The sequence below is a fragment of the Aquila chrysaetos genome, chromosome 3 (assembly GCF_900496995.4).
Source record: "Aquila chrysaetos chrysaetos chromosome 3, bAquChr1.4, whole genome shotgun sequence".
Classification (NCBI taxonomy): Eukaryota; Metazoa; Chordata; class Aves; order Accipitriformes; family Accipitridae; genus Aquila; species Aquila chrysaetos.
The window spans coordinates 78,853,101-78,875,690 of NC_044006.1; the positions used below are offsets into that span (position 1 = coordinate 78,853,101).

Below are 22,590 nucleotides of genomic sequence, written 5' to 3' on the forward strand. Positions count from 1 at the left end.
CCGCCCCGGGCACCGTCCCCACGGTGTGGGGACAGACCCCAGTGAGAGGGAATGGCCCCAGTGCCGGGGGAGGCAGCCAGTGCCCCACGGCTCACCCAGCGGACCGGGGAGAGGGGGGATCTGCTACCACCCCCCCCCCCGGGCTTCACAAGCCAGCCCCCGGCCCCGCTGTGGGAAGCCCAAGCCCCCCCCCCCCCCCCAGCCCCTGGGCTTCCCGGCGCCCCTGGGGCACGTGTGGGCATTGGGGTGGGAAGTCCCCACGGGGAAGCACCGGCGCAGCCCGTCCCCTCTGCGGCACAACCCGGGCTGCAGCCGTGCCGTGGGGGCTGGCACCTGCAGGCCCACTCCTTTCTCACAGCCCCCCAGGCAGGGAGGGGTGTCCCTGTGGTGGGGGGACCCTGGGACGGTGCGTTCCCAGCACCGGGGCTGGGAATCGCTGCAGCGAGGGGTGGCTCTGCGGGGCGGGAGGGGGCAAGAAGTCGCAGCCCCCCTCGGGCTGCTGGGGTGAGCCTGCGGCACCCCGGGGTGAGCCTGCGGCACATGGTGCATCCACAGTCCCGGGGCCACAGCGAGGGTCGGATCCGGGGACGGCTGAGGGACAGCCTCTGCTCCCGGAGGAGGCAGGGAGATGGTTTGCAGTCACTCGGGCACAGAAGTGTCGGTGGGAAGCGGCACTTCCAGGCCCGGAGCAGAAGCCGCCGGCGCTGGAGGCTGCCGATAGGCCTCTCCGGGAACCCATGTGCCGGCTGCGGATATGCCTGGCTGCAGCGGCTCCCGGAGAGAGGCCCATCGGCAGCCTCCAGCGCCGTCGGCCCCCAGACATGCACGGGGCCCCAGCGCCATGGGCAGCAGGGAGAAGGCCGGAGCCAGGCACCCCCCCTGCACCCGCAGCCATTGCTGCACCCAAATTCCCTTGGAAACTCAGGGTGTTACGGGACCTGCAGCAACCCCTGCAGCCGGGGACAGGGCTGTGCTGTCCCTGGGTGGCACGTCCATGTCCCTGCACGGCCTCGCACCGGTGGGGTCTGAGGGGACATCCCGGTCACGCTGCCAGCCCGGAACGGCACGGGACCACAAGGCATCCGATGGGCACCTCCTTTACTGCCAGGGGGGTCACTGGGGGACAGAGGGAGGGTAAACACAGAAAATCCCACATCAGCAGGACGAACGCAGCAGACCCTGCGGTACAGGAAAGCCCAAAAGCTCCCAGGGCCCCGCGGATGCCCCGGGTGCACAGCATGGCCTGGATTTCACCAGCAGCACGGTCGCTGCCTGCAGCCCTGCCTGCAGCCCTGCCTGCCCAGGGCAACCTGCCAGCACGTGGGGGCAGGCAGGGGCAGCTGCCAAACACTCCGGTGGGAGATGCGGCACCTTGCAGGGGCCAACTGGGATGATATGGCTGGGCTGGGGCGTTTAAGACAAACCCCGGAGCAGCACTGTCTCTCATCCCCCATCCCAAGCAGCACCAACAGCTTGGTACAATCCCCACCCTGGGGATGGAGGCCACTGGGGACAGCCCCCCTGCCCCCCTGCTTTGGGTATCTTTTGGGTTGGGAGCAGATCTGACGGAGCACGGGGACCTCCCCTGTGCCAGCAGCAGCCCCCGCCGCCGGGAAGTGCGAGAGGGACGCAGCAAGGTGCTGCTCCCAGGAAGGAGCTGCAGGATCCATCCCGCACCCTCCATCCCTCCTACTCTACGCAAGGCCACCGAGGCTTCGGCGCGCGCCGACCTCCCAGCTACAGCACCGTGCCGGGCGCGTAGCCGGCGCATGCTGGCAGCGCGCCCTGGGCGGCCTCGGCCACGATGGCCATCCGCAGGGTGCTCTCCGTCTCCAGCAGCCGCTCCCAGTGGTAGACCAGCCCGCGGAGCTGGCACCATTTCATGGCTGCAGACAGCCCGGCCAGCGCCTCGGTAGCTGTGACGGGGCTCCCAGTCTCTGGCTCACCTTCCTCCTCCTCCTCCTCCTCCTCCTCCTCCTCCCTGCCCACAGCCCCTGTGACCCACTGGCCCCGCTGCACCAGTGAGCAATCCTCGCCCGCCGCATCGCCCACGGCTGGCTCCGCCGCATCCATGCCGACGAAGGCCACGAAGTCCCGCTCGCTGATGAAGGGTGGCCGCGGCACGTCCGCCAGCGGCGGCAGGTCGGCCTCCCACCGCTCCAGCGGCACCAGGTGGAAGCCGGCTTTCCAGAAGCAGCTCCGCACCGTGGCCGGCTGCACCAATCTCCAGGCCTTGTGCAGGAGGTAGATAGCATCCAGCAGCGTCACCCGGCCGGCGATCTCGGCCACTCGTCCCGCCCGGGCCAGTGCCGGGTCCTGCACCGCCCTGGCCAGCACCAGCGCCCGGTAGTGGCCCTTCAGGTTGGGGATGATGCCCACGTCCATGGGCTGGGTGATGCTGGAGGTGTCGGGGGGGAAGAAAACCAGTCTGATGTTGCGCAGCTTGGCCCTCAGCTCGGGGGGGTGGGCGCTGCTGCGACCCACGAAAAGCACGACCCTGCGGCGGTGGCGGCGAAGCTCCTGGTCCCACCGCAGGATCCACTCCTGGAAGATGCGCGCCGTCACCCACGCGTTGGCCGAGCTGGCGTAGGTGACCGGCAGCGCGCGCGGGTCCTTGGGCAGGCAGCGCGGCCGCCAGCTCCTGCCCACCACCAGCAAGCGCCGCTTCTCCGTGCCGGTGTGGTTGGTGCAGCAGAGGACGGAGACACGGTCCCTGGCTTTCTTGCCGCCCAGGCCCCGGAGGTCCCCGGGGGCCTGTGCCCGCTCCGGGTAGTCACGGTACAGCAGCCCCGTCTCCTCTGCGCTGAAGATGTCCTGGGCACGGTAGCCGGCCAGAAGGGCGGGCAGCACCTCACTCACCCAGCTCTGGGCGCCGCCGATGTCCACGTCCACCTTCTCGCCCTGGTGCCGCTTGAAGACGATGTTGTGGCGGGTCTTCCATCGGCACAGCCAGCCGTCGGTGGCCTCAAAGTCCCGGCCCGAGCTCAGGGCCAGCTCCTGCGCCTTGGCCTTCAGGATGGGCCCCGAGAGGCGCTCGCCGCGGGCCAGCGCCTGCTGGAACCAGGTGAAGAGCGCGTCCTCCACCTCTCCCCCTTTGCCCTCCCGCTTGCGCTTGCGCAGCGGGTTGGCGTTGGTGTGCCAGTCGGCCAGGATCTGCTCGCGGCGCCGGCCGATCCTGCCCGCCTGGCTCTTGGAGATGCCGAAGAGCTTGGCCACGCTGGAGAGGGAGGCAGAGGGTGACTCCAGCGCCTGCAGCAGCTTCACCCGGTCGGCCAGGGAGAGCTCCTTCCTCTTGCAGGTGGCGGCAGCGGCGGCGCAGCCGGAGAGCCGGCGCCTGCGGGAGTCGGCTACAAGAGACATCCCGGGTCGGTCTCTGCGGCAGGCGCAGAGCCTCGCTGCCCTCGACCTCCCAGACCCCCTCCGAGACCCCCAGCTCCGGGCCCCCTGCAAAGACCCCTGCAAGGACCTTTCTGCTCTCAGCCCCCCCGGGAGGGGGGTGAATACCACTGTCCCCATTTGCGAATGGGGAAACCGAGGCACACAGGCAGCTGGAGAAAGGCAGAGGCAGCTCCCTGTGCTGCAGGCAGGAGCCCCCAGCCCCTCTGGCACAGTGAGGAGAGCCGCAGCACCAGCCCCCGGCCCCGCCGGACCCCCACGCTGCGAGGGCTGGGGCTGGCAGCTGGATCTGCCAGCAGTGGGCCCTGGCACGGCACCCCGGCAGCGCTCCTCCGGGCAGGACTCAGCCTCCCGCACCAAGATGTGCATGGAAAGGCGGGGAAGGGTCCAAGGAGGTGAGCCGGGGGCTCATGGGCAGAGTTGGGCCTGCAGTGCTAGATGCAGAGGCGAAGGGTCAGGAAAGTGGTCAGGGCTCGGGGCCGCCGAGCGTCGCTCCCAGAACAGACCATTACCCCGACGAGCTGTGGGGCTTGCCCCTGGGCCGCTCTCAGGCACAGCCGGGGAGCTGCTGACACCTCTGCTCAGCTGGGCACGGCTCTGCACGAGACCCCCAGTGCCGTGGGGTGACCTCCCTTCCACACCGGCGCTGCCAGGGTGGCACGCATCCCCCTCGCTGGCCAAGGACAAGGTCAGCTCCCACCCCTCCTCTCTCCCTCGGGAGCTGCTCAGAGCCAAGGTGCCGCGGCTGCATCCCTGCTCCCCTGTGCCCGCTCCGGCTTCACACCGCCTCGACCCTGACCCACCAGCTCGCCACCCTCCTGCCCTCGCCACAGACCTGCTGGGTCCACAGCCGGGTGGGCAGTGAGGGCAGGCGTGCCACTCACCTGTGCCGGGGGCTTGCGGGGTCCCTCCCATGGGGGCAGCTGGGGGGTCCCCCAGATGTGGCTCTTCCCCTCGCTCCAGCTTCTGGATGACCTCCGGCTTGGGGCCAGACGAGCCTGCTCCGGGAAGAGAGGGGCAGCTCCGCGCAGGCAGGTGCTGCGGAGACCCTGGCACCGCGGCCATACCGCTCCGATGTCCCCAGTGGGAGTGGGGGGGTCCCCTCCACCCTGCGGCCCCCGACACAGCAGCCAGACTCCCCTGCAGCCCCCACGGGCGGCCGCACTGCTTGCGCCAGCCTCTCCCCCGGCACTCTCCTGCCCGGGCACTTTGGGGAGACCCCGGGGTGCCTCATGCTTGGCACGGGGGGAGCTGCCCGGGGCAGGGGAGAGCCGTGGGGCAGCCCCTGTGGGACCCAGCCCCCCTCCTCACTCCCCTGAGACACCCCTCTGCCACGTCCCTGCCACACCTCATCCCCCCCGGTCACCGCCACCACCCCTGCTCCATCCCCACCAGCCTCTGGCTCCTTCCCGCAATCCCGGCTCCAGGAGGGGCTGTTTAACAGCAGCCCCCCAAATGGGCCCAGAAGCAGAGGCGGGGGGGTCAGAGGGTGGCTGGATGTGGGGCACACAACATCCCCCCAGCGCCGGGATGGGTCCCTGGGGTGGGATGGGGGGGGGAGCAGGATGGGATGGGGATGGGGTGGGACAGGACGGGGCGGGGGGGACTCTCACCCAGGGATGCGATCAGCTGGTAGTTCTCCATCATTATCTCCTTGTAGAGCTCCTTCTGCCAGCCCGCCAGCCCCCTCCACTCCTCCGCCGAGAAGTGGACGGCCACGTCCTCGAAGGTCACCGGCTCCTGGAAAACAGCCTGCGCCAGCCCGGCTCGGCCCGCCCGCCCCGGACACCGGGCAGGGGGGGCTGCGGGGCCGGGGTTGCGGGGTTGGAGACGACCGGGGGCGGTCGGGGGAGCCGGCGGCGGACAAAGGGAGGGCGCGGAGCCGCGTCCCCGCCGAGCGGGGCTCAGACAAAGGGCCGGGCCCGCCGCCGACCCCGGCCCCGCACCCCGGCAGCTCCCCCCCCCCCGCCCCAGCCCCGGCCCCGGTCCCCCCGGCCCCGGCCCGGTCCTCCCCGGCCCCGCTCCCGTGTCGTTCCCCCCCCCCGGCCCGGCCCTACCTGCGGCGCGGTGCCCGCAGCCATCTTCCGCCGGAGCCGCCGCCCGGCGCGGGGAGGAGGCGCCGTCCGGGAGCTGCGGGGGGGGGGGGGCCCAGCCGGGCACCGGGAGCGGTGCTGGGGGCCGGGAGTGCTGGGGGGGTGCTGGGGGTGCGCAGGAGTGTCAGTGCCGTGGGGTGCCGGGGTCCCGCGGGGGGGGGTGGGGGCTGTTACCGGGGTGCCAGGGCCGCCCGGTGGTGGGGTGACGGCAGCCCCGGGGGGGGCATCCCCACCCGCGGCCGGCCGGCAGCCGCAGTCCCGGTGGGTGCTGGGGAAGGGGCACCCCGGGGCCCCGTCCTGGCTCAGCCCCAGCCTGCTGCCCTCATCCTCCCCGGCAACCCCCCCCCCAGCACCCCCAGCCCTGGCAGCCATGTTCATCCCACAACGAGGGGGGGACCTCCTGCCGATCAGGGGTCCCACTCCTCCACCAGCCCCGGCCGGCTCTGGTGCCCAGCGGTGCCACGCACAGCACAGTCCCGATACCCCAAAGCCCTGACCCCCCCCAGGGGTCCCACAGACCCCCCCTGCCCTGGCGCAAGGCCCCTCTGTGGTGACCGTCCCCCTTACCACTCACCCCTTGCAGAGAGGCGACCCCCGGGCAGGGCCACGCTGCCCCTGAGCCCGAGGACAGTCCAGCCCGGCTGGGATGGGGCGAGCCTTGGGCTGGCAGCACCGTACCCCGCTCCCGGGGTCTGCGCCTCGAGGGTGAGCCGAGACCCGGGAGAGGGACCAAGGCCCAGCTGGGACTGTGCCAGAGCTCCAGGTGGGCTCAGCAGAGAACCGTCCCCTACAGCCCCCCCCGGCCAGGGCACGGGGCAGGTTTACCCGGACAGAGAGCCAGGAAGGGCCATACACATTCCCCCTGCGCCCCTGAGAGCTGTTTGCCGCTTCCCTTCCCATTTTTACCGGCAACTCTGCAATGGGCAGAAGCAGGCAGCGAGGGGAGGACAGCACCCACAGCATCCCAGCGCCTCGGCTCAGGCAGAGACGTCAGGCAGGCTCCCGGTGCCCCGTGTCCCCTGTCCCCTCCCGGGGGACCGGGCTCGGGCAGCCCCAGGACTCACAGCAGCCCGGGACCAGGGTGCAGAGCTGGGGCACGGCAGGGCAGAAAGGGACGTACGTGCCTTTCCCTGCAGCCAAGGGAACAGCCCCGGGAGCCTCACGCCTCCCCGAGGAGGGACGCTGCCGTTCGGGCTGGCATCGCACAGGAAAATAAATCATCTGCATATAGGTCAAACATCTAAAAATGTTGCCTGGGAGGTATTCAGAGCCGTAATGAGAGGGAAATTAATGAGCCCAGCAGCCCTGGGGAAGCAAGGAGGGCTGTGCAGAAGGCAAAAAACCTGCAATACTTGCACAAAGGAGCGGGGAGCAGAAACATGCAAACACCCCAGGCAGCGGAGAGCAAGGCACAGGGCTCCAGACTTCAGGCAGAATTTGTGAGAAACTTGTGTCTTGAGAGGCTTTTACACAGAGTTTTGCCTCTCTAGAGCAGAAGCGGGTGGGGGAAAGGAGCAAAGGGGCTCGGGATGTGGGAGCCCCGGGGGGACGCAGGTACTGCAGAAGACCCCGGGCACCCACAGTGCGGGGAGGGGGGCCCCACGCCTCCGCCACGTGTCCCGCAGGGTGACAGACCCACCGGCTGCAGGGACACATGGCAGAGCCTGGGGAGTCTCCGGCCACCCCACAGGAGGGGCAGGAGCCAGCCTGGCTTTCCCCCGGCACTCACTGGGCTCCAGCCCACTGACAAGGGCAAACCACAGCGGTAACTGGCACAGGCAGGACAAACACGAAGGCTCCTCTCTTGCCGCAGGCTGGGAAGGAACGAGCTTCCCAGAGGTCTTGCAGGTGGAAACATGGACAAATATAAATAACTCTGGGAGGAAAACTGCTGAGAAACCCTGCAAACCCCTGGGTTTCAGTGTGGCAGGTTTGACCAGGACGGAGCGGGCTGTGGTCCCTCCCGTCATGTGCCTGGCACGCAGCCGAGATAACGACGTGCAGGGACCACTAATGAAACAGCGCCTAAAACTGCGCTGCTAGCAGATGCACTGTCCTCGCAATTACTCACCCTGCACGATCCCCCGTCCCGATGTTCCAGGCGCTAAATTAAACTAATCCCTGAAATCATAAATTTAAGGTTGGTGGAAAAATATAATTGAACCTGTCAGGTCGCCTGTGGCATGGGGACAGCAGGAGCCCTTCCCTGTGCCGGCCTCAGGGCTGGCACTGGTGTCCCAGGAGCATGCCGGGCAGACGGCCCTGGTCCCCAGGAGGGAGCACCAGCCAGGCTCAGCCTTTGCCCCCCATCACCAACCTGTCCCTCCTTCGCCCGGAGCCACGGGCATCTCCTGGCTGCGGGGGGGGCCAGGGCTGCTGCAGAGCTTATAGCTGCGAGACCTGCGCTGGCAGCCTGGGATGAAGGGGGTTTTTCCCAGAGCTGCAGATGGATGTGGAGGATCCTGGTGCCCAGGGCCTGGCGGGCAGAGCCTGGCAGGGCTGGGTGCTGCCGGGCTGCAGGCACACTGGCAGAGAGCCGGCAGCGCTCCGCCGGGCGCCAGGACCGCCGCAAAATCCCCAGGGTGGAGAGAAGCCAGAGAGGAGCCCAGCAGATGGGGAAGCCGTGAACACCCCCGGTGCCGAGGACATCACCTCCCCTTGGCGCAGCGCGGGAGGTGCCGAGTGAAGGATTTTCCTGGCACAGGGAGCCAAGAGCTGCTCTCCGCACTGCAACCCGCAGACCTGCTGGCACAGGGACACGTCCTGGGCTGGGAACCACTGCCCCGGTGCATCCCGCATCCCTTTCTCTCCCCCATCCCATGTGAGGCTGTGGGGGCCAGCACAGACCTCTTGCTGATGCTCCTGGCAGTCCAGGCCACCTTCTCAGGGTGGGGAGAAGGATGTGGCCCCCCCCGTGTCACATCCCACTATCCCTCTGCCCTCCCCTGCCCGCGGTGGCGGGGGGTTGCTGTGGGCGCAGAGCACGCACGGGGAGAGATGGGGCTGCACGTGCGGGAGCTGTGACACTGCCAGAAACGCTGAAAACACAGAAAAGGCTTTTTCCTTTCTTTTTTCTGCAAAAGAGAATGGAAATTTCACAGACAGCTGAAACACCCCTGCAAGATGCCAAACTTCTGCTGCTGTCGTTACACGTGAGAAATCCCCACCCCTGTGCACCCACCCAGCAGCTGTGGTCGGCCAGTGAAGCAGCTGCCCTGTGCCGTGCCGTGCAGTACCACACTGTGCCGTGCCATGCTGTGCCAGGGAGCACAGGCACCCGCTGACGAACTGGGGCAGAAACGGCGAGCTTCGATTAGAGCGGTGCTGGCTCCGGGCCTGGGGAAGGTCAAGAGCCACGTCTGCAGGTCTGGCATTAAAATACAAAATAAAGGAGCAGGTGAGGAGGAGCGCAGGGTGAGGAGGGCTCACGCCGGGTGTGAGAGCGTGGCGGCGTGGCTGGCATAGCCCCATCTCTGGGGAAGCGAAGCCCGGCCGCCCCTGTGCCGGCAGCAGGCTGGGAATGTGGCCACGGGAGAGGCAGGTTGGCAGTCCTGCCCCTGGGGTGCTTTGGGAGCTGAGGGGCGCAGAGCCCATCCCCCCCCCAGTTTTCCCAGTATTTTCTTCCCAGCAAGGCCCTTCCCCAGCTTCCCACCTGGGGAAGAAACTCCCCCCTGCACCCCGGCCACCCCGCTCACCTCCAGAACTTGCATCTCCTCCCGGCACAGCTGCTGCTCGGCGGGGGCAGCCGGGCTGGGGGTGGCACCGCACCCCCCGGCGCTGGAATCCCCCCGCAGGACGTGGGGTACGGCCACCACCACGGCCACAGCCGCTGCGACTGTGCTGGCCAGGTTGAGGAGCAGGGCCAGCAGGACCCACGGGACGCGGTGAGGGGACGCCGCGCCAGGCAGGCTCCCTTCCCAGACTTCCCTCCGGACCGCCGCGGCCCCCAGCCCCACGCGGGGCGAACCGCAGACCCCTCTCCTCCTTTACCCTCAGAAGAAGGGAGTTGCCCCGGGCTCTGCACTGCACATTGTGGGTCACCGAGTCACCGGTCCCCCAGGAAAGCCCCTGGTGCCGCTCGCATCCACCCAGCAACCGCAGCCGTGCTTCGTGCTCAGGACACAGAAGTCTCCAGAGGTGACAAACTGTGTGAGGAAAGCCAGCCTGGGGACAAAGCCAGCCTGGGGACAAAGGCCCAGCATGGCCCAGTCCGTACGGACCAGCCCCACAGCCACCCCCAGTATGGTCCAGTATAGCCCAGTCTGTACAGACCAGCCCCACAACCACCCCCAGCATGGCCCGGTCCACGCTGCAGCCGCCACCAGGACCTCGCGGCAGTGACCAGGTAGGACAGCGAGGACTGCTGGCCGACGCTGGTGTTGATGACGGTCGTGTCCGTGCCCGTGCCCGTGGTGCACACCTCCACGCCGTCGACCCGCACCGCACCCGGTCTGGAGCCAAGGGATCCGTGCCGGGTGGGCACTGGCCACGGCAGCGCCTGCCCGGCCACAGAGCCGGCTCCCGGGCAAGGCTGAGGTCACCCCCCCATGGCGGGAGGCTCCGCATCTCCCCCAGCACCAGCCCCTCGCTCTGACCGCGCCTGGGCTGCACAACCTGGGACCCACCAGAGCTGGAGCAACCGCAGCCCGAGGAGGCAACGCCGAGAGAGCTGAAGCTGCCTGTGCCCAGAGCATGGTCCACCCATCGTGGTGGCTGCAGACCCCCCCCCAGACCCTGGGAGAGATGAGGACCCTCGCCCAGGGCTGATCCCTTGCAGCTCCCTCCCTGCTGCCTCCGCAGCGGCACAGGGACCCTCCGTGCCAGCCCCCGCCGGGTCCGTCCACCCACCAGCTCCCAGGTGGCCAGGGCCCCTCTCACCCGGCTCCTCCTGCCACGGCGAGTCCCACGGGGTCTGGGGGGGGGTCGGCAGCCTCGCAAGGAACGTGCTTCGGCACGCTCCTCCCCACGGGCACCGTGCCCGTGCTGCTGCAGAGCCCTGTCCTGTGATGCCCGGTGCCAGGCTCTGCCAACACTTGGCACCGGCTGCCTCTGCCGCGGGCTCCTGGGCATGGCCACATCGGAGGGGGTCTGGGCGCAGCCCCCAACCCATGGTGCCGAGGACCCCTTGGACTCCCAGGGTGACAGGGCTGGACACACTGACCAAGGCATGGACAGACAGACAGGTGGGGGGGCCCTTGGTCCGGGCCCACCGCAGACGAGCCCCCGTCCTGTGCTGCTGGAGCAGAGGAGCATCTGCCGAGGCCAGAGGACCAAGCCCACCGCAAAAGCAAGCCAGCGCTGGACGAAGGGACCCCCCGGGAGACGGCCCCGCAGAGCGTGGCAGTCCCACCAGGCACAGGCAGCCAGGGGAGGGCACTGGGTGGGCAGCACCGGCTGGAGCAGGGACCCCACCAGGCACTGACCCCCAACGTCCCCCCTGAAACCTCCTCACCCACAGACGGGTGCTTAGAGAGACCCGGGAGACAGGCAGCCCCTTCCAGAGACACCTGGAGAAGACACGCTGTGACAACCGGAGGTACCCCCACCATCATCCTGTAGCCACGCACAGCGTGTGGCCCCGTGGGGGTCCAGAGCCCCCGTCGATCATCGAACGGTGGGGCGCTGGTTATAACAGCCGTGCTCGCGTGGGATGGCAGCACGCCGCACCACCGCCATGTACCGAACTGCTCCAGCTCCCCTCCTCCCCGGAGGGGGGGGCCGTGGTCCATATGCTGCCCTACTTCACACCAGCCCCCCCGCGCTCCGCTCCCGGGGGAACGGGAGCTTCCCGAGGGCTGACAGATGTGCTACAGCCTGGAAACCCTCTTCCTCCCACCATGGCCTGTACCACCCATGCTGACCTCCATGCTTCTCCACGCGGGCATCCCGACGGCACGAATTGAGGATTTTTATTTTTCTCAGTTTCTAGTACACAGGTCAGGCTGCTTCAGCACGCTCAGGGTACGAGGAATTTAAGACCCAGTAGCCAGAAGCATTTCATCAAGCATAAAGAGACATACTGCAAACATTCACACTCCTATGATCTCATCGAGAAGGAGCAAACCCCCCTCGGTTTTGCAGGCAGCCTCATGCCTCCCCATCTGCCCGTGACCCCCTGCTCCAGAGCTGTTAGGCAGGGCGAGAACGCTTCAGGAGGAACTGGGGCAGTCGGATCAGGAGAAGCCGGTACTCAGCACTGCAGCGGCGCGGCAGGAGCGTTTCCAGGCCAGCGCTCGGGGGGGCCACTGGGGATTTATGCCGGTTATTACACAGACACTTCCCCTCTCGCCGGTTTCTGTGCCACCTCCGAACGTGACACACGCCGCGGCCCCAGGTGGCTTTTTTGGGATGCCCTAGTTGTGCCGCCATACCACAACGTGCCGGCTGTACACGTGGTTCGGCCGCCAGTAATCAGGCCAAGAGCCGGTCACACACAGAGGGGCCGGGGAGCACGGGACCGTGAAGGGGGGGCTCACTCGGACACGAACGCTTGTTTGTGCTTTATGACTCAAAAAGTCATGAAAAGTCCAAAACGCACTTTCTTCTTTCTTTGCCATTCAGAATGAATTCATGAGGCTGGGAGACATTTTCCCAATTATATTTCTGTAATGAGCCCAGAGCTGGAAGGGTCGGGGGAATTTAAGACACTGAAGAGTGCCCATCATCCTCTTCTTAATACCCTTAAAGACACAGATTTCTGTGCCTACGCTTCCTTAATGCTAAAAATTACAGCAATTACTTCACTGTGAACAAAGTATTGAAGGAAGAGGAGAGGCTGGACATGGCTTGCCCAAAGGCATAACCTGGTACGCGTGGAGCGAGTGGCCTCTAGACAGCCATTTTGCAGAGCGGTTGTCACCCAGAAGGACCCGCAGGCTCTTCCAGGTGATGGGGTTAAGGTCTGGAAAGGACATTTCCTCCAATTTTCTAATAAGCTGAAAAAATCAGACCATCACCAGGGTGGTGCCTGCAGTGGTGCCAGCTGGAAGGAGAAATCTGTCTCCGGGAGGTCCGTGGGACGGAGCAGGTAAAGCTGCCGAGCTCAGGGAGGAGCCGGAGCTGCTCTGCTCTGTCAGACGCTGAGGTAGGCTCGCCTCCATCACAGGACGGACCAGGGCGACGGCAGCAGAGGCCTGCCTCGGAAAGGAGATACTCATGTTTACTCTGAGACAGCAGACGATGCACAGACCCTCTCTAGCGCGTGACCCTTGTGTTTGCACGTCGGTTCGCATCCTCAGGGCTCTCGCGGATCCCACATCTCCCCCAGGCAGCCGCAACAAGCAGAGGCGTGCACCTCCGTTCCTACAGCAGCTGCAGTACAAAGCAACTGCCGTTACACAAAAACTAACCAGATTGGTCAAACAAGCCCAAAGGGGATCAAAGATGGACAGTGACGTTGCAGTCGGTTACGCAGTTCCCCAGTTCCGTCGCAGTCAGTTACACGCTTCCCCAGTTCCATCGTTGGCTTTCCCCAGCATCACCCCTCCTGTTTACCGGGGACACCGCACAGCCCTCTGTCACCAGACCCAGACAGGGAGGGGAGCTGCCCCGAGGGCCAGCTGGATGCGGGGGAGGCCTTCCCGCAGCCAGCTTCCAGCTTTCCCTAAGAAAACCCAGTTACCAGGGCAGCTGGTGCCCAGGGATACTGGAAGCACCAACACTGTTTCTCTGTAAGAACACAACCTCATCCCAGGAACAGTATCTACTAGGACTTCCCAGTATAAGAGTCTCCTGATCTGGGGGGGGAAAAAACCCCAAACAACAACAGTCTTCGCGATCAGCCCAAAATTTTTCTTGACAAATTGCACCCCGTTTGTATTATTTTGGCATTGCCAGGGTTAATCACAGAATCCTGGAATGGTTTGGGTTGGAAGGCGCCTTAAGGATCACCTAGTTCCAACCCCCCTGCCATGGGCAGGGACACCTTCTATTAGACCAGGTTGCTCAAAGCCCCATCCAGCCTGGCCTTGAACACTTCCAGGGATGGGGCATCCACAGCTTCTCTGGGCAACCTGTTCCAGTGCCTCACCACCCTCACAGTGAAGAACTTCTTCCTTACATCAGATCTAAATCTACCCTCCTTCAGTTTAAAACCGTGTCATGGTTTAACCCCAGCCAGCAACTAAGCACCACACAGCCACTCACTCACTTCCCCGCCCCACAGTGGGATGGGGAGAGAATCAGGGAAAAAAAAAAGAGTAAAACTCGTGGGTTGAGATAAGAACAGTTTAACAGAACAGAAAGGAAGAAAATAATAATGATAATAATAACAATACTAAAATGACAATAAAAATAATAAAAGAATTGGAATATACAAAACAAGGGATGCACAATTGCTCACCACTCGCCAACTGATGCCCAGTTAGTCCCCACATGGCGATCCCCCCACAGCCCAACTCCCCCCAGTTTATATACTGGGCATGACGTCACATGGTATGGAATACCCCTTTGGCCAGTTGGGGCCTGCTGCCCTGGCTGTGTCCCCTCCCAACTCCTTGTGCCCCTCCAGCCTTCTTGCTGGCTGGGTATGAGAAGCTGAAAAATCCTTGACTTAGTATAAACACTACTTAGCGACAACTGAAAACATCAGAGTGTTATCAACATTCTTCTCATACTGAACCCAAAAGAGCACTACACCAGCTACTCCCTCCCAATCTTATAAGCCCCCTTGAAGTACTGGAAGGCTGCTATAAGTTCTCCCCAGAGCCTTCTCTTCTCCAGGCTGAACAACCTCAACTCTCCCAGCCTGTTCTCATCAGGGAGGTGCTCCAGCCCTCTGATAATCTTCGTGGCCTCCTCTGGAGCAGAGCCCTCACAAGGTCTCCTCCTCCCTGTGCTCCCACCACAGTGCACACAGCAGGGAGGCAGCACCTCCATCACCGTGACAGGGAACAACGCTCCGTGGGACTGGCTACAGCAGTATGGAGACATACAGGATGGCAAAGCCTGCGGTACCCAGTCCCTCTTCTTGAGACAGAGAAAATCACATCTCTCACAGGGATATGAGCCTTGTGCCCTCTTCACGTGGGGTACCAGAGAAGAAAAAGAGGAGGACAGTGTCACAATCAGCAACAAAAATAGATCAATTGAATGAAAAATAGCTCAGTTGTTTCAAAACTGTCGGGTATTTTTGGCCAAAGATCACACTTCCCCGCCTCCCACACTGGCGAGATCTCAATTAGCCTTTGTGTAATTAGTTTTCCCCAGAAGATGAGATTTCATTATGTGAATACCAATAAGGGAATACAGGGCACATCTTGGAAGGATGCCACAGAGCATGAGACCTACATGCTCACACGGATGCGCCACCTCCTCCCGCTCGGGAGTGCGCTGTAGACGATGCGGGCTCACCGCTGCACCACGGTGCCCGCTCGGCGTAGGCGTGCGCTGCGAGGCAGAGCTGGGACCCTCCGCCAGGCTGGCAAAGGACGCCTCACGGGCAAGATCGTGATGCATCAGCCGAGTGCTGATGTTGCAAGAACACCTTGTCAGACAGAAGGGCCTGCACAAAAGCAGAAGGGCTCGCTCTGGAGACTGCAGTCTGGAGGAAAAAAACCCACACTTGGACAGCTGGAAAGAAGTAGGTCTTGACTATTCAGTCACACTCAGAGAAGACCCTAAAAAGACACAGAAGGCACAGCAACAAAAACCCCTCAGTGACACAGATAAGCTCACAGTAGCCAGCGGGTTATGAAGGTTCAATCTCCATCTCATTTGCATACAAAGAATTTCCCTCTGAAATTCTTGATGGAGTTTCTCCAGCTGTAAACACTACTTTACAGCATGGATAAAGCTAAGGGAAGGCTCAGTTGAACTTGAAGACAGACCAGAGCAGTGCCTGGCAGTGTCCCCTGGGAACTGCAGAGCACCCTTTTGCTCTCAGAAATAACCAGCTACACTCAATCGATAAAACAATCTGGTCATCACAGATGACATGAAGGACTCCATTAGTGACAAATGACAGAAGTGAGACAGCACCACCAGGTTTCGCCAGTACAGCCCTCAGTCTGTCAGTGGGAAGGAGCTGCGGCACGAATCCAGCATACGGGACCGAGGTGAACATCCATAATAGCTGCAGACAGGGACAGCGGTGGGCCCGAGGCAGCCTGGAGCACACAGGTTCTCTCCAGAAGCTACCAAGATGCAACCAGGAGACTCTGCAGGTCCTTTTTGCACCTGAAGGAGACAGAGAGAAGGGGCAGGTTGAGCAGTGTCCGCACTCAAGTGTTGAGTGGGACTGATCCTGCAGCAGGGACAATGGTCTATGCTGTAAAATGGAGGAGCTGCGGATGCAAACTGACATGCTACAGCCTGGGGCAGCCAAAGGGCGAAAGCTGCGCTTGCGGGAAGAGGAAGGTTGGGCTTTTAAAACCGTTTATCCCGTCTTCTCCAGCAGCCAGGGCGCTGCTCAGCTCGGGTGATTTAGTAGCTGCCCTTCCCAAAGCAGCCCTCTATGCCTTAAAAGGAAACATCTCTTTGGTGAAACACTGAACCCAGGCCCCAAAAAGAAGCATAAAGTCATAAAAGGCCTGAGTAATGGAAGATTTTCTCTTATAAGAAAGAAACAGCTGGCAGAAGAGATGAGGGAATTTACAGGGCCATTGCGCATTTTGTTATTCTTTTGATTACAAGGTTTTTGACTGCAGTTATGGAACAGGCGGAAAAAAACTGCATCTGGTGTGAAGGCACCAGCTGGAGCAACTCAAACCCTCCTCCAAAGGGGGAGAGCTGAGAACCGCAGCAACCGCGCTGTACCGTGAGCAGAGGGATCGGCTCCAAAGGATAGCGTTAAAGGAGACGGTAAAGCTCAGCTTCACGCCTCCGTGCTTTGAAAGCACCTGATGTACACGGCAAGGTGATGAAGGCAAAGGACAATCAACCTGGTTTCATGCCAAGCACAAGTGAAGTGCCGCCTCTTGAGTCTAGAGAGGATCAGTTTAAAGGGATGGTTTAGGAACAAGAGACATTTGGTAAGACAGGACAAATAACCCCATTTCTGTTGCTTGCTGGGTACAAGGTTTCCAGGACGCCGCTTTAGTTTTGGAGGGGGGTGACAGCAAACAATTTTTTCTCATAAACAAGAAACAGGTCTTCTGCTAAGAAATACAACAGCAAAAGGTCTCACAAGAAACACAGCAGAGTTGTGGAAACACGTTTGAAACTTTCCAGACATGTCCAATCCTTGTGTTTGCTTTTCACAAGGTGCACCACAATCCAGCCCCTTTGCAACTAAAATCTTCAAAACACATTTTTCCCCTCTGGCCTGCTCCGACGGCAGTCCTCACCATGATAGTGAAAGGAACGCAGGACGACAGCTCAAGGCCACAGAAGTATCACAGAGGTTTATTTTGAAATGCCATGTCTGATAAACCCTTCTGCTCTGGGAGGTGGCCGTTCGGAGGGGACCTGCCCACTGCTGGACACAGGCAGGCACGCTGCCAGCCAGCGGTCACCAGCCGATGGCACCTGCCTCTGACTCACCGGTGAGAGGCCCCAGGGGCAGCTGGCTCACATGAAGCCCGTCTCCAGAGATATCCACAAGCGTTTTCTTTGCAGGGAGCTCTCCCACAAGGGAAGAGGGTGGCATGCATCTTCACAGGAAGCCACACAGCACATTTCTTCTTTGGTTTATCATTTTGTCAGAGCCCCTGTGCACGGCCACGCTTAAGTCAGCTGGCAAAACCCTGAGGAAATGTACAACTGCTCCCTGCCTCATCTTACTGGGTGAGCAGCAGTCAGGATGTGCCCGTGAGACAGGCCAAAGGCATAAAAGATGAGAGGAGGTCAAAAACCAACACAGATGTCAGGAGTCACCTGAGGCAGAGGGACAACAAAAGAGAACATCCCTGCACCATCCGTTTCACTCCATGCTCACCCAATTCTTCCATAGAGCAAGCACTCCTGGGCCCCTTCTCCCGAAAGGGATCAGCTGGAAGAGTTTCCATGCGAGGAACAGCAGGCTGGGAGGCTTCAGCTGCGGGGAAGAAGTTGTCAGGAAGGTGAAGGAGCTCTGCTAAGTCACAAGTGGCTGGAGAGGGCGGAGGAAGATCGCCTGCCTGTTCACTGTCTCTCCAGCACAGGAAGAGGGGCCACCAGGTGAAGCAAGCAGGACCTCATTTCAAAACTCAGGGTCGAGAGCGATGTGTTCAGAGGCGAGAACCTCACTGCAGGCTAATAACGACGCAGAAGCGAGTATCTGTGAGTAAGTCTCACCTTACTGAAAACCAGAGATGCAACCAATGTGATCTCTGGCAATATTGTGAGCAGCTGCTTTTGCAGAGCATTTAGGTATCTCCAGCCTCCTCCTTTAAAAGGGATGGCCTTTCAGAGGCTGCAGAACTGCTGCCACCTCCTCCAGAGAACCGGGTTATCCCAAAGGCCAGGTCTGTCTCAGGCTCCAGCACAGGCAGGATCTCTCCAATTCTTGCCACCACCAGACCACACATCCCCTATGAACATGAAGCTTTTGAGATTGGCACCTTAAAAAACAGAATGAGAGATGTCCGCCTGGTTCACCCTCACTGTTGGGATAATGGCATCACCGTGCTCTTCAGGAACAGAAATAACACAGCTTGGCACGTGCAACAGTGATGAATTCTCTCCTCCTTTCCCTGCTGGGACACACTGTAACACGGCACGGAAAAGCTCCTGCAGGTGAGCATCTAGAGAGGATGCCTACGCCCGCCATGCCCCGAAGGTGAGGGCGAGCTCCTGAGGGACAGCGTAGGAGCACGACAGGGGGGCTCAAGACACTCTTTCTACCGCCCCGCTGCTGACCCAGGAGATGCTAAAGACACAGACTACCCCATCACGTGTCTGCTCGTACTACTTTTGTGCGGGGGCTCGGAACAGTTAATTAGCTGTGCTGTAAAATACGATTTGCTGCTCTATGCAACCCCCCCCCGCAGCCCATTTCTGGACAGAGCAGCATAAAACTTGCGGGACCCTCCTGCCGCAGCAGACTCTCTAATCTCCACAGGCTTGAGCAGCTCCGCTTAACTATCGGGTTTATCTGGCCACCTCAGCCATTTCCTTGGTACTTGCTTTCCTATCACCTCTCCTGTGGCAGAAGCGGGCTCGTCAACGCCACGAACTCTGCCCCGGTTGCTGCCCGGCAAGAGGAAGCATCGGCTTTCGCTCTCCCACAGCCATTTATCACCTGCGCCACACTCTGCATGTGGCTGATAACTTAATCTGCTACGAAACATGAACACCCGCTCAGAAGTTTTGTTTCAAAGGTTCCTTTGATTCCAGACATCCTTGTGTGGTTTCCTTTTATAGAAACAGAGGAATTTTTCTTTTAAAACTAGAACAGTTTTCCAAATCCTCAGTGAGCCCGAGTCTATAACCCAGCAGCTGGTGCGTACAGCTCTGCAGGAGCTGTGACAGTAAACGCTCCCGTACTCCGGGAGCACATCAGGGTCACACAAGGGATCACTGTCTTGGCATCTCAGATTTTAAAATGCTGCTAAAGCACTCTATGACCACAGCTTTGACTCGGTATTACCAATAAAATGGCAAATACGATGCTTTTAACAGCCAAGCGGGTTTAGGGAGAGCTTCTGTCGCTGCCAAGATGCGCTTCAAACTCCCACTGGGGAACTGTCACGTACGCACTGAGTCAGCTTGCCGCCCTGCATCCACTCCTGGTGAAACCGTTCTGCTTCTAAAAGGCCCTTGTGCCCTCCTGTGTCACCTGTGATGGCACCTGGCCTGCCCGCCACGTCCATGTTGTCTTCTGGGGCTCTGGCTTTTGAAGATGAGTTCTTACTCCCCCAAAACCACGAGCTTCGCTAGGCTCACACTACGTTTTCTTGAGAGACACCCCTGACCTTCCTCAAGGCTGTGGCTATGGCAATCCTACAAAGGGCCCCATGAAACTGCTCTGTATAACACGATAATGGTGCTAACGTGGAGGGAGGACAGCGCACGTCCTCCGGGACTCATCCCGCACAACCACTGGGCCACACGCACGGGCAGATTTGAAACGGCTCCTTCCAAGGCTTCGTCTAGGGGCGAGGAGGCTCCCGGTTCTAACTTGTAGCAACTTGACCTGCGCCTGGCTCCTCCGACCGCCATCACACCCCTCTCCGCTACTTCAAGCCGCCCCCACCCCTCTCTCTGCCCTCAGCGGGGTCTCCGGACCCTGCGAACGCTCCCGAGGCTGCCGCGCCGTACCGGCCGGGCCCTCAGCACCCCTCCCGCAGGCTGGCGGGGCTGCCAGCAGGCCGGCCCCGCCCGCCCAGCACAGACCCCTGCTGGGCCTCGCCCGCCCGGCAGGGCCCTGCCGTCCCCCCGCAGGGGCCCGGGCCGGCGGTGCCGCTACTTGGCCGGGCTCCAGCCCGAGGGAGGGGAGCGCCCTGGCGAGGCCGGCCGGAGAAAGGCCCGGGAGGGGGAGAGGGGCGGCCGGGCCGGGGGTTAAGGCAGCCCCCGGCGCCGCGGGGCGGTCCTCCCGGCTAGGCCGCGTTGCCATAGCGACAGCGGTCGCTCTAGCCGACCATAGAGCGGCGGCCCTCGCGACGCCTGCGCGCCCCGCCTCCCTCCGAGGGGCGGGGCGGGGTCGCTCTGGTGATGGAGGCGCGAGGGGGCGTGGCCTCCGGGGCGGGGCGGGGAGGGCGGGGCTAAGGGAGGCGTTGCCATGGGGAACAGCGCGGGACGGAGAGGGGTGGGAGGTGGCGCGGGGAGGCGTTGCCATGGGGACGGGGGGGGCGGGACGCGTTGCCATGGGGACGGGGTGCCGGAGGAACAAGCCGGGGCATCGCCGTAGGGTTGTGCCCCCCCCACACACACACACACCCGCCCCAGGCCTTGGGGAGACCCCCGGCCACCCAGGCACCCCCTCCTGCTGGGAGACCTCCCCGTCCAGCGCCCAGAGGGACAGTCACGGGTGGGGGGGGGCCGGGATCCCCCCACCCTCCCACCCCAGGGACATGGCGGCTGCCAGCTGCCCCCCCCGCCCCCCCAACCGCCCCGAGCAGAGGTGGGCAAAGGGGGCAAACGGACCACAGCCTGGCCGGTGGGGGTGGGCAGCGGGGCCTGCGAGTCCCCGGTGAGGGGGGGCCAAAGCCCCCCAGCACGGCCGTCGCTCCGGCTGCCCCCCCCCGGCTCGTCCCTCATCTCCCTTCGGCAGAGAGAAAGGGCCGGGGGGGGGAGAAGAGGGACCCAACTCCCGCGGCATCGCTCCCCACGGGCAGGCGAATCACCCCAAAGCCGAGGGGTTTGCCGGAGCCGCGTGTTTGTGCCGTGCTCGGAGCTCGGTCCTGCCCACGGCACCCATCGCCCCCGGAGAAGCAGCCGGGCTCGGGGCGGGCAGGACGGGCGGCACACGGTGCGGCAGCGGAGCGTGCGGCGGGCACGTGGTGGGCCCGGCGGTCTGGCAGCCCCGGCGGCGCCGGCCAACCGGCCATTCTCCGTGACGGATTATCTCGATGTGACCGGCCTTTCTCCATGACGGATTATCTCGACGTGACAGCTTTCCCTGCTGAGCCGTGGGTCTTTAGGGCAGTAATCCTGGCACAGCCACTGGCTTTGCCTGCCGGCATAAAGCCCCACGGCAGCTCGTGTGCCGAACCGAACCGCTGCCTTCTCTGGTGCTCCCGACGCCCTCTCCACAGGCGGGGGCTGCAGGCGTCCGGCCGAATCCCCCACGGCTCTTCCCAGCTCAGGGTCTGCTCCAGGATGGATCCCCCCCACCGCGAGCATTCCTGCAGGGACCAGCAGGACCCTGGGATGGACGCGGCCACCAACAGCCCCGTGGGGACCATCCCGGGGGGTGGGTGCTCCGTGCCCGCGCCAAAGCGTGTCCCGGTGGGATCCGACTCCGCCGAGCATCCCCGGACGTGCCCCAGGAGGGTGGAAATGTCCATGGGGAAGGTGGCAGGGAAGGGACGGGCAGTCGATAGCAGCCAGCAGCCCCGTCGCTCCGGGAGGTCACAAAAGCGCCCGAGCCGGGGCGTCAGTGCCGAAATCGCCCGGCGGCAGCAGGTGCTGGGGGAACGTTTTTGCTTATTGAAGGCAGCGTCCAGCTGCCACTGCCTTGAGCAAACCTAAATACGGGCCGGCAAGGGATGTTTTGCATCCCGGGGTTTGTAGCCGTAGAACAGGAAATATCTCCAACGCCCAAATATTTAGTTTTGCAGGGCGCGGGGTCGGAAACAGCGGCATTCCTGGGGGAATGGCGGGCGTGGAGGTTCCTCGGGGCAGAGCTCACCCCTCCCCAGCATTCGCCTCGTCCCACCCCCACGGCCCCACTGGGTTTGGGTTGGGGACACACACACACACACACAGTCCAGGCTTCCAGGGTCTCCCACAGCACCTGATCCCAGCTCCGGGGCTCCGTACTGGGGCACTGGGATGGGTCTGGCTGACCCACATCCCACGCAGGACAGAGACTTGATGATCCACGGAGGGGAGGCACCCGGGGGGGGGGGCTTCTGTGCTTTTTGGGCCGGGGGAGGGCTGCGGGGGGGGGGGGCGGGGGAGCGCCTCTGGCGCTCCCCCGCCCCCCCCCCGCAGCCCTCCCCCGGCCCCTTTGCGTGGCCACGGTCTCGCGTGGGTTTGTCCCGCCCGTTATCTCGCCTCGTCCCTGGAGTTTGATCGCAGCGAGGCCATAAAAAGCGGAACCCCCGGTGCGGGGCGGGGGGGGTAACGACCGGGCGGCCACGGGGACGGAGCTTGCGTGGCCCCGGGTGTTCATTAACCCGCGAGGGGGGGGGGACAAAGGGGGGGGGAGGACCGGGCGTGCCCCGGGTTTTTTTGGGGGGGGGGGGGGTGCTGTCACGGTGCGTGGGTTGAGCGCCCACCCGGTGCCGGGGGGGGGGGGGGTGTTTGCTCTGGGGGTCTCTTCCAGCCGCCCCCCCCCCCCCGCGTGGGGCCCCTCCCCGGCCCCCCCCCGCGTGGGCGTGTCGGGCGGGAGCGCGGCGGCGAGCGGCGGCGGGAGCGCGGAGGTGCGGGACGGCGGAGGGGGGGGGGTCGCATCCCCCGGGGGGGGGGGGGGACCCTTTGGGGAAGGGGGGGGGGGGGCGGAGCGGGGGGACGGGCCCCGCCGGCAGCAGCCTTGACCCCGGGCGGGCTCGGACAGGGGCTGGCCCCGGGGGGGGGG

General features: G+C 63.4%; 1 protein-coding gene and 2 long non-coding RNA genes across 5 annotated transcripts; all 3 read right to left on the minus strand.

Moving 5' to 3' along the window:
* Nucleotides 1-1,081: 1,081 nt before the first annotated feature.
* Nucleotides 1,082-5,882, minus strand: LOC115338961 (tigger transposable element-derived protein 4-like). Of its 2 annotated transcripts, none has more exons than XM_030008119.2 (4): nucleotides 5,454-5,882; nucleotides 5,010-5,136; nucleotides 4,281-4,394; nucleotides 1,082-3,347 (listed from the first exon to the last, which is right to left on the minus strand). In XM_030008119.2, exons 1-4 carry the CDS (start codon nucleotides 5,865-5,867, stop codon nucleotides 1,738-1,740), a joined length of 2,265 nt encoding a protein of 754 aa, XP_029863979.1. In that variant the 5' UTR covers nucleotides 5,868-5,882; the 3' UTR covers nucleotides 1,082-1,737. The 2 variants fall into 2 exon arrangements, with proteins under 2 accessions (XP_029863979.1, XP_029863978.1); XM_030008118.2 differs by having other exon boundaries at nucleotides 5,010-5,148.
* A 256-nt stretch (nucleotides 5,883-6,138) lies between these two features.
* LOC115338994 lies at nucleotides 6,139-8,523 on the minus strand. The gene is made up of 3 exons (XR_003922596.1): nucleotides 8,337-8,523; nucleotides 7,807-8,231; nucleotides 6,139-7,610 (listed from the first exon to the last, which is right to left on the minus strand). It is a non-coding gene; the product is annotated as an uncharacterized LOC115338994 (long non-coding RNA).
* A 21-nt stretch (nucleotides 8,524-8,544) lies between these two features.
* On the minus strand, nucleotides 8,545-10,399 carry LOC115338993. 2 transcript variants are annotated; one of them, XR_003922595.2, is made up of 3 exons: nucleotides 10,338-10,399; nucleotides 9,480-9,634; nucleotides 8,545-8,856 (listed from the first exon to the last, which is right to left on the minus strand). It is a non-coding gene; the product is annotated as an uncharacterized LOC115338993 (long non-coding RNA). The 2 variants fall into 2 exon arrangements; XR_005932060.1 differs by having other exon boundaries at nucleotides 9,480-10,384.
* Between the last annotated feature and the right edge of the window lie 12,191 nt (nucleotides 10,400-22,590).

Coding starts and splice junctions, on each gene's coding strand:
- LOC115338961 (XM_030008118.2), bottom strand. CDS start 5,867: ATGAACATGGCTGCCAGGGCTGGGGGTGCTGGGGGGGGGGTTGCCGGG. Junction 5,149..5,453: donor CTGCGGGCACCGCGCCGCAG/GTAGGGCCGGGC, acceptor GGGCTGGCGCAG/GCTGTTTTCCAGGAGCCGGT. Junction 4,395..5,009: donor CCAGCTGATCGCATCCCTGG/GTGAGAGTCCCC, acceptor TTCCCGGAGCAG/GCTCGTCTGGCCCCAAGCCG.